This window comes from Arachis hypogaea, chromosome 13 (assembly GCF_003086295.3).
Source record: "Arachis hypogaea cultivar Tifrunner chromosome 13, arahy.Tifrunner.gnm2.J5K5, whole genome shotgun sequence".
NCBI classification, from domain to species: Eukaryota; Viridiplantae; Streptophyta; class Magnoliopsida; order Fabales; family Fabaceae; genus Arachis; species Arachis hypogaea.
The window spans coordinates 38,032,315-38,047,133 of record NC_092048.1 but is presented as its reverse complement, the minus strand read 5'-3'; the positions used below and the strand labels follow the sequence as shown (position 1 = coordinate 38,047,133).

The 14,819-nt window shown below is 34.2% G+C and overlaps 3 protein-coding genes across 3 annotated transcripts; all 3 read left to right on the top strand.

The window, feature by feature from the left end:
* Positions 1-874: 874 nt before the first annotated feature.
* Positions 875-4,712, top strand: LOC112738135 (carbon catabolite repressor protein 4 homolog 3). Its single transcript, XM_025788445.3, has 13 exons — positions 875-1,294; positions 1,386-1,549; positions 1,632-1,697; positions 1,911-1,963; positions 2,052-2,133; positions 2,678-2,764; positions 3,080-3,172; positions 3,280-3,312; positions 3,471-3,583; positions 3,657-3,765; positions 3,875-3,960; positions 4,056-4,140; positions 4,363-4,712. The coding sequence occupies exons 1-13, from the start codon at positions 1,021-1,023 to the stop codon at positions 4,495-4,497; spliced, it is 1,380 nt and encodes a 459-aa protein (XP_025644230.1). The 5' UTR covers positions 875-1,020; the 3' UTR covers positions 4,498-4,712.
* A 1,742-nt stretch (positions 4,713-6,454) lies between these two features.
* On the top strand, positions 6,455-8,556 carry LOC140177940 (uncharacterized). Its single transcript, XM_072211794.1, has 4 exons — positions 6,455-6,751; positions 7,375-7,650; positions 7,764-8,258; positions 8,331-8,556. Exons 1-3 carry the CDS (start codon positions 6,565-6,567, stop codon positions 8,105-8,107), a joined length of 807 nt encoding a protein of 268 aa, XP_072067895.1. The 5' UTR covers positions 6,455-6,564; the 3' UTR covers positions 8,108-8,258; positions 8,331-8,556.
* On the top strand, positions 8,475-12,373 carry LOC140177566 (uncharacterized). Its single transcript, XM_072210690.1, has 13 exons — positions 8,475-8,493; positions 9,150-9,282; positions 9,356-9,409; positions 9,646-9,732; positions 9,961-10,026; positions 10,110-10,394; positions 10,479-10,962; positions 11,050-11,162; positions 11,252-11,380; positions 11,471-11,605; positions 11,741-11,853; positions 11,924-12,017; positions 12,103-12,373. The coding sequence occupies exons 1-6, from the start codon at positions 8,475-8,477 to the stop codon at positions 10,207-10,209; spliced, it is 459 nt and encodes a 152-aa protein (XP_072066791.1). The 3' UTR covers positions 10,210-10,394; positions 10,479-10,962; positions 11,050-11,162; positions 11,252-11,380; positions 11,471-11,605; positions 11,741-11,853; positions 11,924-12,017; positions 12,103-12,373.
* The last annotated feature ends 2,446 nt before the right edge of the window (positions 12,374-14,819 follow it).

Sequence of the window (14,819 nt, the reverse complement as noted above, 5' to 3'; positions counted from 1 at the left end):
TATCCAAGTAAAATTAATAAATTTAATTAAAATAAGGAGTTATATATTTCAGTATATACTCTAAATTTTTTTTGTATTTAAAAAGAAAAATTTTTGGTCAATATTTTATCTGATATGATCTATTAATAAAAATATTGTTTGTTTAAAATTTTTAACTTAAAAATATTATTTTCATCAAAATATATTTTAAAAATAAAATAAAAAAATAAATAGACCAGTTCATTTTTTATTGGATTGGCTATAAATAATTTAGACTAAAAAATTATGACTTATAAATAAAACCGTTTAAATTAGGGGTGAATGCGGATCGGATCGGATCGGATATGACCAAAGTTTCGATCCGATCTGCACTATAATTATTGGATCGGATTGAATCCAATATCCGCAGTTTTTAAACTTGGATTTGATCTGATCCGATCCGATCCGTACATTTGCATATCGGATATCGAATATATCTGCAAAACACAAAAATTATTTTAAAAACTTATTTTTATTAAAAAATATTAATAAAATTTATTTTTTCTATTCTTTTAAATATGTTTACTTTTAAAATAATATTAAACGTACTTTTTTAAATAATATATTAAAATAATACAACATATATGATAATTATTAATTAAAATAAAACATAAAAAGAATATTTACCTATTTATCCATAATTCGATTCTATTAATATGCGGATCCGATCCGATAGCTTTGCGAATCGAATCTATATCCGTAATTTTCGGATCAAATTCGGATAAACACCGCGAATACCCAAATTGAATCCGATCCATCGACCTAATTTAAACGGGCCCATCTATTTAACTTACTGTATAGACAGGTCGGACTGCTCGTTTGAGGGAATAAATCCATAAAATAAATAAATGAAAAAGCAGTAACGGTTGGTAGTAACAGGGAAAGTGGTAAAGAAGAGAACGTCGAGATTAGATAACGAATTGTGGCGCTAAACTCTGTTTAGGTGTTTGGTTCTTGTTACCTTGCGCTGAGTCGGTTGAGCGAACGACGGCACGGCACGTCATGGCCTCCACCAATTATTCCTCCTCTGCGCCTCCCACTTCCTCCTTCTTCGTCTCTTCCTCTTTCACCACCAAACGCCCTCCCTTTTTCTTTGCACCAACCTCCTTTAAATTCAATGCCCCCACTGCTTCTGATTCTAATTCTTCTTCCTCGTCTTCGTCACTCTCTTCTACTCGTCGGTGGTTCAATCCCCTGCGACGTAGAAAATTTGATCAGCCTCCCCAAATTGAGCGCCACTGGGTTGAGGCTCCTCATCAACCTCTCGCTTCCTCAGGTTAGAGGTTACTTCTCTTCTTTTCCGTAATGAATTGATCAGTGAGTGAGTGAGTAAGTGAGTGATTTCGCTACAATTGCGAATGTTCCAGAAAGGTTCAGTGTGGCTTCTTACAACATACTTGCGGACAGAAACGCTTCTCAGCACAGAGATCTGTATGTAAATGTTCCTTCATATTACGTCAATTGGGATCGTCGTAAGAGAGTTATTTGCAAGGAACTCTTAGGATGGGATACTGACATTATCTGTTTACAAGTAACATCTCCTTCCATTTTTCCTTCTCTTGTTTTCTATTCATATATTCTAATAATACTCCGTATGTTTTTATCACTATCAGGAGGTGGACAAGTATATTGAACTCTCAAACATTCTAGTTAAAGCAGGATATACAGGATCGTACAAGGTATTTTTCACTTTAGTGTAACGGGTACGAAAGCTTGATTTTATTGGTTTCTTTTTATGTGGCCTACAATAGTTTTTGCATCAATATATTTTTCTTCCCAGCATGTATATCATCAATATTCATTCGCTAGTACTATAGTAGTAAATCAAAATGTGTAGTTATCTTAACTCTTAAGGGTTGTGATACTAATAAGTTGTGCAAATGGAGTTGTAGAAACGCACTGGAGACACAGCTGATGGTTGTGCAATGTTTTGGAAAGCTGATAAGTAATCTATTAATTCCTTACTTTGTTGCTTAGATTAAAATATTGACGGGGTCTAGTATATTCACTTACCCTTTTCTTTTTGGGATCAGGTTCCGGTTATTAGAATCAGAGAGCATTCAATTTAAGGACATGGGCCTTCGTGATAATGTTGCTCAACTTTTAGTTTTTGAGGTATTCATTCTTTGATGTCAACTACTTTGTAATGCAAGCATTGGTCCTCTTTGGGGTATTTAGAGTAATGCTTCCACCACAATAGGCATTTTTTCAACTGGGATAATTGAATGTCTCTGGAGTAGAACTTTGATGATTTAATGCTGCATGGCCTAGCGTCAAGATATAACAAAGTCGCAATTGCCGTTGCATATCTTATATCACTAGTTGTTGGAAACACACAAGAAACTCACATTTATTTCTTTCGTCCGTGTTGCCTTAGGAATACTTGTTAAACACAAGTCTGTGACACTGCTAGAGAGGTAGTGCATAATGTAAATGCTTTACAAATGTGAAATAAATATGAATTCTTTGAAAATTTGATATTTTATGTAGTTTGATCTCTTACATTAGCTTGAACTTAAAAGCAGTGGAAATTGTGAAATTTCTTAATTATCTGTATCTGGATTCTTATTTGCCATCATGTATCTTTATTGTAAATGTTGGTCTACTGTACGTCCAGTTAGTCATTCTTTGCATATCTAACTTCATCTTGTACAGGCAGATGTGTGAATTTGATTCAAGAAGGCTGCTAGTTGGTAACATCCACGTACTTTATAACCCAAACAGGGGAGAAGTTAAATTAGGCCAAGTAAGTTCCCACTTCCCTTCCCCCTCTGGGAAGTTTATTATATTCTGTAACATGCTCGAGAATTTATATTTATTTTGATAATGTTTTTGAAATAATTTAGTGGTTAGAGTAGAACCATTAGTATGAAATACAAACAAAAAAGAGCTATCCAAGAAATACCAGATGGAGTAGGCATTTCACCTCATTTTTTACATTCATTATTGATTATTGATTCTTAACTGCTCTCCTCCACTGAAAAAACGTTCACTTGCTCCCCTAGAACTCCATACACTGTTGAAGACTGAGATGTTTGATATTTGATATTTGTTTTTTCAGATTCGGTTTCTCTTAGCAAGAGCAAAGGCTCTCTCAGAGAAATGGGGTAATTCCCCTATTGTGCTAGCTGGTGATTTTAATAGTACTCCTCAGGTACTGTATTCTGGAAATATTATATTAGATGTAACTTTTCTTTTCATATTTTTTATTCTGTACTTTTGACATAATGATTTCTCATTGTAATTTAAATTCATCAACAGAGTGGAATATACAAGTTTTTATCATCATCTGAGGTGAGTTACTTGAAAATAATTTGTCATATTCACATTATCTTGGCTTGGAAATTCATTATATACTGCCATGTTACCAGACTGATCATGCTTTGAATCTAAACAAGGATTTCAATCTTGAAGAAGCTCACCTGAAATTAGATATGGTTTTCAATTTGCAGCTTAATATTATGTTACATGACAGAAAGGAATTATCTGGACAAAAACGTTGCCGTCCTGCTCAAGTTTTAGGCAAGAAAAAAGAAACTGTTGGTCCATTTATCTTATTGGATGGGTATTCTTCTACTTCTTTTTTATGTTTGTGCTATTAGTTATATCAGATGATGCTCATGAGTTATTATTTCCAGATTGTTAAACTGCTGGACAGATGAAGAGGTAAAAGTTGCAACGGGTGATTCTGGGTGTCATTCAGCTGTGCATCCATTGAAGCTGAATAGTTCCTATGCTACAATTGATGTACCTACTCATTATTTTGCACCTATTTTGTCTATACATGATTTTTAAGAATCTTTCTGCATTGTTCTCTCATGTCAAGAGAGTTAAAAAAAATGATGTTCCTTGTCAGGGTTCAACTAGTACACGGGGATTCAACGGTGAACCCTTTGCTACTTCCTACCACTCAAAGTTTCTTGGTACCGTAGATTATTTATGGTAATCAATGTCTTTCCTAAGTTCATTTAATGATTTTGTATCTAACCTTAATGATGACAGTGCCCTAAAAGTAAGATTGGTTACCCTTGATGTAGGTACTCAGACGGTATTTTGCCTACAAGAGTTCTTGATACCGTTTCAATTGGTGATCTTGTGAGGACAGGTGGTCTCCCATGCAAGGTATCACTGCTTGACTTGGTGACTTCTACACATTCTGATTATTGATTTTATATAGCTGTGTATCAATTGAAACATTTGAAGTGGATGTTAGTACTTCACAAAATTTAAATGATCATCTCCAAACCTCATATTTCTCACTTAAGATTTATTTTTGAACCATGAAAACAAATGTATAAACATAAAAGGTTTCCAATTTAACAGTCTTTTTCTTGATCAATTTAGAAAGTGGGAAGCGACCATTTGGCCTTGGTTTCTGAGTTTTCCTTCTTAGATGCCAACAATACATCTACAGAAATAGTTGCAGCATCAGCATCACCTAGACTAGATAATGAAGAACAGGACAAGTTGCAGTCATAATATCGTAGAGAACAGCTCGGCATTGACTGGAATTTCGCCACCTTGTGTATACTGTTTCTCTAATTTTCTTGGTTTGAAATTAGTTGAATTTGGTTGTAACCTAGGTAAAGTCAAAGCTCAAGTCAATGGTAAGAATTATTCACTGTAACACATAATATGCATTCACAATTGAGGAGCTTTCTTTGGTGGAAAAGTATATTTAATTATTTACACTCTGTCCAAGATTCTTTATAAATCTTATGTATTAAAAAATAAATCAATGGGTGAGATAAAAAAATTTTTATTATATAAAATAATTTATAATATGCTCATATTAAAATATTTAAAAATACATTTTACTTTAATACACCTATTTTATTCTGGTGACCACTCGGATAAAGATGCCTATTTCATTTTTCGTTAAAAATATTTTCATGTTGTGTTTTAATTGGTTTCTGTATAATTTATTCGGTGTTCTTCATCACATATTATTAAATTCCTCAAAAGATTTTCTTTCCAAAAACAATAAAAAATATTTAATTTGGACTAAAACCAAAAAAATAATAGATTAACTATTAGATTTTTTTTAAATTATTTATATAAAAAAATATATCACATTCATCAAAATATATATATATAGCAAGCTCTTAAAATTTTTACAAATAAAAAAATAATTAATTTATATTCGTACAATATATAAAATAATTATTATATTATTATTATTATATTATAGATTAAAATTTACTAATTTAAATTTTGTTTTCATTTTTAATATAAGCATTAGAAATAAATAAATTTTTTCTAACAAGATATAGTGTAACAAAATATATATAATATTAATTAGTTTTTAAAAAATTCTGAAAAAATTAAATATATTTAATACAAAACACATTGAATATAAATTTTTATTGAGTTTAAATTTTAAATAATTTTTAATTGAATTTTGAATATTTTTATTTTAAAGAGTTAGAATATTTTAACATCATCTTTTTCATATCTTTTAATTGAATCTTTGATTTTTTAAATTATAAACCTTATTTATAATTAAGAGTAATATTTTAACACCACCAATTAGTCACACATATAAAAATACTAGAACAATTCTATTGTCATAATTATAATCTAACTTTATAAGCAATACAATAAAATGAAAGTATATATAAATAATATAACTAAATTTTATCTACATCTATAGTCACATTTCATAAATAATATAATCAAATTATATTTATGTTTATAATTAAAATATGAATAAAAATACAAAAAATTATCATGATGGTTAATTTTTTTTGTTCATAATTTTTTTATTATTTTTTGTTGTGAAAAATTTAATTATTTTAATAATTAATTATTTTTTAAAAAAGATAATTGAATAACACAAAAAAGTCTTATTAAGAGTAATTTATTTATATATGATTAAAAAATAATTGAATAATTATATACGGTAAAAAATTAATATTATTAAAAATTAAAATTAAAATTTATTTTAAAATTAAAAATAAAGTTTATTTAAAAATAAAATTAAAAATCATGCTTTTTTTTCTTTTTTCTAAAATTTATCTACGAGTAATTCTATAAATATTTTATGATGAATAAAAATATTAAACTCGTACTAAAATTTATTCTAATAAAATTTATTTTTATTCTACTAAATGTTAAATAAACTATTGAAAAGAATTTTGTTTCCTCCATTAAAGAAGAATGATAAACTTTCATACTTCTATTATGTTATGGCAATAATTTGGCCTGTTATTTTTTAATGTACAAAATAATAATAATAATAATAATAATAATAAACAAATATGTCACAGTAAAAAAGGAAGCACGTCACCAAATAATTTATAATCTGAATTATATATGAATCAAATTGATAATATGAGGGTTAACACTACAAAAATCGATAACAAGGTTAGGGACTTACAAAATCTTTCTTAGGCTCACAGAAAAAACGTTTATATTTGTGTGATGGGCTGGGCTACACATACAAGCTTACAAGCTTACAAGTTGGCCCAGCCCAAACACAAGTCACGCGCATCAACACAGATTACATGGAGCGTCACTTCACGCGCTCAACACAAACGGTTACGTATGGGAAACTCTTCCACTTCTTCCACTTCTTCCACTTCTCAAAACGCTTCGAAAACAAGGAAACCCTTCCATTTTCGAGCGAAAATCAAAGTTCAAAATATACAACTCATTGTTCGAAACCTCTGTCAAAACACCATCAAACTCTCCATCAAGAATCTGAAGAGAAAACAAAGCAACAATACTCAACGTAAGTTCACTAAGATTCCTGTATATTTTCCATATTACAAACTACGTTTTGCTTTCCATCTACGTCGTTGTTCTAGGGTTTACTGTTACTCTTGCTTCTTTGTTACACTGTTCTTCTACGTTGTTGTTCTAAGTTATCCTGTTATTCTTGTTGTTCTAGATCTTCTGGTAAATGATTTTTGGGGGTTTATTCCATAGATTGGGGGGTGTATACTGCTTGAACTTGTAATGTGGCTTGATATTGAAGCATGTTTGACTGATATCTGACTGATATATATAGATACTATATCTGAATCATATCTATGGGAGTATCTCACTGTTATCAATGGGTGTATCTTATTCTTACATATGGGTGTATCTTAATGTTATCAATGGGTGTATCTGACTCATATATGCGTGTATCTTGCTAATATCTCAATTAATTTGATATTGAAGCATGTTTGAGTGATACGTGACTGATATATATGGATTTATCTGAATCATATCTATGGGTGTATCTCACTGTTATCAATGAGTGTATCTGAATCATATCTATGCGTGTATCTTACTGTTATCAATGGGTGTATCTGACTCATATATATAGGTGTATCGTACTGATGTCTTTGAGTGTATTTTTCATTTCAGAGAAAATGGCAGCAAGAAACAAAACAAAAGACCTTAAGTGTGCCACACATCTCCTAAGTGATAAATTCAGAAACATGACTGGGGAGAAGAAGGCGATTGTGAGGGATCTCGGATTCGGTGGGTTGATGCACATCCCACCACTGAGGGTGGATCACCAACTGTTAAGGGAGCTGGCAAACAACTTCAAACTTGGGGAGAACAGACTGAAAACAGCATATGGTTCTTTCCAAATAACACCAAAAACAATAGGTTATGCGCTTGGCATCAATGCAACAGGTAACTAGCTCAAAATTATAGGTGTATATTAAGTTGATGCTTGGGTGTATTTAAGGTTGATGCTTGAGTGTATTTGAACCGACTTTGATACTTTGTTGTTTTTCTTTTTGTAGGAAATATGTTTCCTGAGAAAGTTGAGTATAAGAAACTTTCTGATGATGACAAAATAATTTTTAGAAGATTCCAGGGTAAGACCCTCAAAAGTCTTACCGATGAAATGATGGAAATCGGCGTTGGCAACGAAGAGGAACGCCTGATGTTCAAGAGGATATTCATCCTCTACATACAGATGGCGTTCCTTTTGCCAACGACGATAAACAAAATATCACCCGTGCACCTGGCCCCAATTTTTAAGATGGACAGCATATCGGAGAGAAACTGGGGGGGGGGGGCATATTTTGACCTTCATGATCAAGGGCATCACAGACTACCAGGAGAAGAAGAAGAAGGCAATTGATGGCTGCCTCTTTGCCCTGATGATAATATACTTTCATCTTTCAGAAAATAAAGGCAAGAAGAGGGCTGAAAGACCACCAAAGCCTTGGATTGTCAACTGGACTAAGGAGCAGTTGGTGGAAAGAATGACTGCAGAAAGAGAGGAAATTTTGGTAAGTAAACATAATATGTTACTTGTATTTTATTTACCTGAATGCTGCTAGCTAAAATATCTAATGTTTCAGGGGATTGTGAAGATGGCGGAGACAAGAGCAAGAGAAAAAATGAAAAAAAAAAGAAAAAAAAAGAAAAAAAACAAGAAATAAAAAAAACAAAAAAAAGGAAGGCGAGTCCAACATCGTCTTCAGAGACAGAAACAGCTACTGACAATGACACTTCTACCTCTGAGTCTGAGACTCAAGAAGACTCAGAGGATTCAGGAAGAAAACACTCCAGCAAAAAGGGGAAAAAGTAAGTACCATACTTGGGTGTAATTTCTTTTTCGAGTTGGGTGTATTTTGTGGATCACGTTGGGTGTGTGTAGTTTATTAAGCTGGGTGTGTTCGTTTGCTGGGTTGGGTGTATATTGTATATACAGTTGGGTGTATCTTGTGAATTCATTTGGGTGTATTTTTAGTATGTTCTAAATAATGATTGTTTGCCTTCCAGAATGGACTCCAGAAAAAGAAAGCAGAGGCAAAAGGAGTCAGATTCTGATTTAGAATCTGAATCTGAACCAAGTGATGAGTAATGTCCTGAAATTATTACTCCTTTCTTTTGGCTTCATTATAAAGATTTCGTGTATTAACTGAAGTGTCTATTATTAACTTATAGGAGCGAAGAATCATCACCTGCAGAAAAGGAGAAGAAAAAGAAAAAAACAAAAACAACACCAAAAAAGTAAGCACTTCTTTGCATAATATTCTGTGATAAAATTAATTTTTTATTTCTGATTGGTACTCTTTTTTTTTCACCCAGAACACAACCAAAAAAGAAAAAAGTTGTTGTGGAGGATTCACCTCCTAAAGAAGATCAATACTTTGACGGGTACAGTACCTCGTAAGCTATATTACCGTCTATCATCGTAATTATTTTTGTTAACATCTTCTTTTATGAATGTAGTGAGACATATGAAATATCAAGTGACGAACTAGATGAATGGCTAAGGGAAAATGTTGATAAATCTGCTGCAGAGGGGTATGTCTTGCTGGGATGTCTATTTCATATTTTGGTGTGTTTTGTATGCTAATAATTGTTTCTTGTTTTGCAGGGAGAACCAAGCTGACCTGCGATCGACAGAAGGTCGCTATGTGTCGTCTGAAACGTAAGAAGCTTTATTATTTAATAAAATCTTGTTATCATGATTTGGGTGTATTTTGTGGAACCATTTCGGTGTATTGTGTTGATCAAGTTGGGTGTATGTTGTTTATTAAGTTGGGATATTTCGTTTGTTGTGTTGGGTGTATATTGTCCATTCGATTGGTTGTATCTTGTGCATTCATTTGAGTGTATTTTATACCTGTATCTTATTTTGTCTGAATAACATCAAATCTGTTTTAGAATACCGGCTGTGAACTTGGGAAGTGATGATCCTTCCTCTCAAGGACGCACAGAACAGAGTAGTGTAAACCAGCCGTCACAGAGCATGTAATTTCTCTTTCAAATAACCGTTACTTTTGTTCTTCTATTACCCTTCTACTTCTAATTATGTATATATTTTTTTTAGAAAAAAAAGCCCTTTATTATTTTATTCAAGAAAAAAAAGGCAGAAAAAAAAAGCAAAAACTGCAAGTATGTAAGTTCTCAAAAAACAAAGCCTGTCTTCTTTTTGAATTGTTCGGGTGTATTTTTTGACTTTCTTTGGGTGTATTTTAGGTTGAGTCCGTCTGATTCGAATATGATGGTTGTGAGGGAACAGACACCGTCGGAAGCGCTTGCAATGTGAGTTTTCCAATAATATTTCAACCTTATAACCTTATTATTTTCAAAGGCGTTGTTAACCTTTCATTTTTCTTCTTGTTTAGAGTCCCGATTCAGGTTTTTGTGCCGGCATCCCAAACAACCACTGAGACAGATTTTGAACCAACCCCTATACTACAGATTGAAGGGACTACAGAAACATAAGAAATAGTATTGAGTGTATATTTGTTTAGAGTTTGGGTGTATATTTGCTAACAGTTTGGGTGTATATTGTTCCTGATTAGTTTTTTTTACGCCGTGATTAATTTTTTGTAACTATGCAGCACTCCTGAAACCCCCAAACAACTTCAAGAGACCACACTCACGCTTCCCCCAGCTCCAACTAAAATGTAAGTTCATCATACTAAAATCAATCTTTGCTTATCATCCGTATATTCTTATTCTTATTCTTATTCTTATACATGATGACACAGTCATCCAGACGCAGAAGACGCTGCTGTCCTGTTGATGATGGCACGGACAGCATCCTATGTTCCTAAAACAGATCCAGGGGTGCCATCATTCAACCTTGGATTGACTGATTCAAGCCAGGAGGGGGCGTTAACGCAGGAGACAGAAAGGGCAAAATCTCCTGAATCTGCAAATTTGATAGAACAATTGGACGATTTGGTCCAAAAAATAGCAAGCAGTGCAGCGAAGGGAAAAAACAAAAGTCCACAAATTCAGAGGGAGACTGGGGGAGAAAGTTCTGCAAAGTTTCAAACTCCTGGGGGATTATATCAGATTACGGATGATATGAAACAAAAGTGCTACATCTGGGGGACGAGACTGAAGGAAGATGCAGATGGCAATACTAACGAGTATGAGGAGATGTGCACTCTGATTGGCCAAGGAGAATACATTTTGATGAGAATGCACCTTGTATCCCTCCAGGCAAAAAGTGATATAGAATCTCAGGTAATATTAGAATAACATTAATGTTTTTACACCAAAGTCAATTGCAATGCTTATTAATGTAAAATTGATTTCGGCATATATTTCTAGATTGTATCTGCCATCTGCCTCATCCTCAACCAGAAAAATGAAAAGAGGTTTCAAGAACAAATATACTGTCTCCCCCCCGATATTGTGATAAGTGTTACTTCTCTGAACTTTGGGTATATTTTCTGTATTGATTTGGGTGTATTTTTTACGTTCAATTGGGTGTAAGTTTAGTATTTCATTTCTTGTTTCGCAATTCTTGCAGAGCATGGCACTTTCAGATCACCCAAAGGGGGAATTCGTATCACCGAAAACGAAAAAGGAATTCAGGGTGGAAGCCTACCCGAGTTTCATTCCCTTCATAGATAGAAAAAAATTAACTTCACATCGATATGTAAGTTTTCGTTTGCTAAATTTGTTAGTACGCTTATTTACTTATATGACAAATAAAATAACGCACTGTTGAAATGTGGGAATCCTTCAGATTTTTGCTCCTGTTTGCCACTTGGGGCATTGGTGGTTATGACTGATAAATACAACAAAGCGAAAATGTCATATACTTGACCCGCTACACAAAAAAGCTCCAAGCGATGAGAGAAAGCAGATTAATAAATTCACTGTAAGTTGCCTCTGTCTTCTTTACTTTAATATTTAGGTCTATTTCGTTAGTTGTGTTGGGTGTATATTGTCCATTCAGTTGGGTGTATCTTGTGCATTTATTCGGGTGTATTACTGATTTGTTTTGCTATTTAAGGGATATGTATTTTCAAGATTGATAACATATGCCGGCGGGGAACCTCTGCAGAAAGGGGAGAACGAGAAGAAAATTAAATCATCATATGTTAAAATATCAGGCCAAAAAACAAGGTATAAATTTGTGAGTCTGAACATTAAACTTTCGTAAATGAGATTTGTAATTTATTTTCTTCGTTTTCAGCTATGACTGCGCTATCTACGTTATGAAGTGGATGGAGTTAATTGAGCCGGAAAACATCAAAAAGGGGAAGTATGAATGGGATAATTGGCCACAGGTAACTGTCTTTAGAACTATATAACTCTGTATTACTTTACTGAATTAATATTGCTGTTTAAACAGAATATACTTTTTAATTGTAGGAGGAGGTGGACCACTATAGAGTGGAGTATGCTTCCCGGATACTATTCAGTGAGATGAATAAAGAAAGAGATCGGGCAATTAGGGAGAGTAGTGCTATAAGACTGTCGAAGCCATTCTCTGTATTATTGAGTCCGTTTTGTCAGATTAATTCTGCTGATATAGAAACTGCGTAATCCAACTGGTGGGTAGTTTGTAAATTGAACAAATGATGTAAATATTTGCCATTTATCAACAACTTCTATTCCATGTATATTTTTTTCCATAGTTAAACTATCTGTGCTGGTAAACTGTCTGTGATGTATTCAAAAGCTGTATTACATATGGTAAAATATGAAGGAAAAAATCAAGGCATATATAAACACAAATTATAAACTGTTACACCCAACGCAACTCTAATAATACACCCAAGATTGCATAAAATATACACCCAAACTGTCTGTGCTGTATTCAAAATGTATGAATTACATATACTAAAATATGAAGAAAAACATCAAATCAAATATACACCCATAACCTGCAAATTTTTAGAGCTTTTGTTCTATATGAATCTATATATGTGTCTATATGTAAATTGTCAATGAACAAAAATACACCCAAAAGAACAGTGCTTTTACACTCATATTCTATAAAACTATACACCCAAAGAGTTATCCCCTGCTGCTGGTAGCCTGAACTGATAATTCATAACGTGTCCTTGATATTGGCTGGAATTTGAATGCGCCGTTGATGCAGCATCAAACAGGTTTATCTGAATATAACACTCACACATTAGCTAACCTATTAACGAGAAAAATAAACTCAATCGCCACAAATTTAAAGAACATTACTTTTACCTCGCTTAAAACTTTTGTCTTCTTCTTCTTTGTGGCATTTGCAATTTGTTTCTCCAGCTTTGAACCTAGCCTGTTTTTTGGACGTCCTCTTGTTCGAATCCTTGGCGGGCTTTGAAGCTCGTTAACGGATTCCAAGTTGGCGTCTTCGTGGGATAAAGAAGATGTCCCCTTCCTTTTGGCTTTTAATGCTTCCATCTCGGCCATGACGTTATCGTACGCACGGTGCAGAATTGCAGTCAGCTCCTCCAATTCGGAGGCAAATTCGCAAATATTTTGCGAACGAAAAACCAATTGGTCGAACCTCTTGCTTCTTGGCTCCATTAGTGGCTCGTCGTGGCTGTTCTTGATGTGTGTGTGTCGCCTCTTTACCTTCTTGCTCCATCGTTCCAGTATGTATCTAGGTGACACTTGGCTTACTTGTTCGAAGCTTAACACGCTTAGTGCGTGACGACACAGTATCCCTCTCGACTCGAATAATAAGCATTGGCATTTTACCTCGGCTGCAACTGAGTCGTAAGTAACCACGAACTTGTTGAATATTGAGCTGGAAACTTGTTCTCCGACTTCGTATACTGAATAGCCTAGAGCGGAATTCTTTAATCTGGTGATGCAATTCGCCTTTCCTCTGAATTGCGCTTGGACTTCCCTAAACTTTGCATGAGTGTACGCCTCTTGAAACTGAGCTTCAATGGAGGATTTGGTTGTACACGGTATGACCGTATGAAAATCTGCAGCATCTGATTCTCTCTCTGCTTGCTCCCTGCTTCCGAGGCAATTATCGTATTGTTTGACGAACTGAATAAGCGAGCTGTTCTGGGTGATATACTTGTTAAAAAATGAATGCATGCTCTCGCTCCTTTGTGTGCTTCTCATCCCTGCCCAGAAGTGGTGATCCAGATAGATAGGAACCCATATGTGACGGTCTTCGTACAGATCTGCATAATACACCCAAACACAGACTCTAAATACACCCGAGGGAACATGCAATTTACACCTCTGCTGCAGATTTTAAAAAGACATTACCTGAAAGCCACTTGTTGTCCGCAAGACCAAAATTCAGCAGAAAATCGTTCCAATTCCTATCGAATGAGTCTTTGCTATGAGAGTTCCAAACAACTTGGCTCATTTCTTGTTCGATATCGGCATGTCCCTTGTACTCGTTTAATTTGCTTGGAATCTTCTTCATGATGTGCCAAATACACCAACGGTGAATTGTCGTTGGCATACAGGCCTCTAAAGCCCTTTTCATTGATGCGCACTGATCGGTGAGAAACCCTTTCGGAGCGTTTCCTCCCATGCAACGAAGCCAGCATTGAAATAACCATTTGAATTATTCAATTTCTTCGTTCTTCATCAAAGAGCATCCGAGAAGTGTTGACTGACCGTGGTGATTCACCCCGACAAAAGAACCACAGACCAAATTATACCTGAAACAAATTACCATGGTCCAGAATGCAAAATCATTAGTTACACCTTAACAAATGCTTCGCATACACCCAATGAAACAGCCAATATACACCTCTGATGCGGATTCATAAAAATAAATTAATTTAGCATCATAAACAGGGGCAGTTTGTTACCTGTTTGTATTGTAGGCGGTGTCGAATGAAATGACGTCTCCGAAATACTCAAAGGCGGCTCTGCTTCTTGCATCGGCCCAAAAAGCCAGCTTAATCGATTGATCCTCTTCGAGTTGGAGCTCAAAAAAGAAATTCTGATTCTTCTCTTTCATTCTTAACAAATATTTCCCGAATTCCTTTGCATCTTCTTGTTCGGAAACATTCCGCACTTCCCTCGTAATGTAATTCTTCACATCCTTTTCGATAAAATTTAACTCGCGATGACCCCCGGCAGCCGCAACAAATGATTGGTACGTTTTGCTT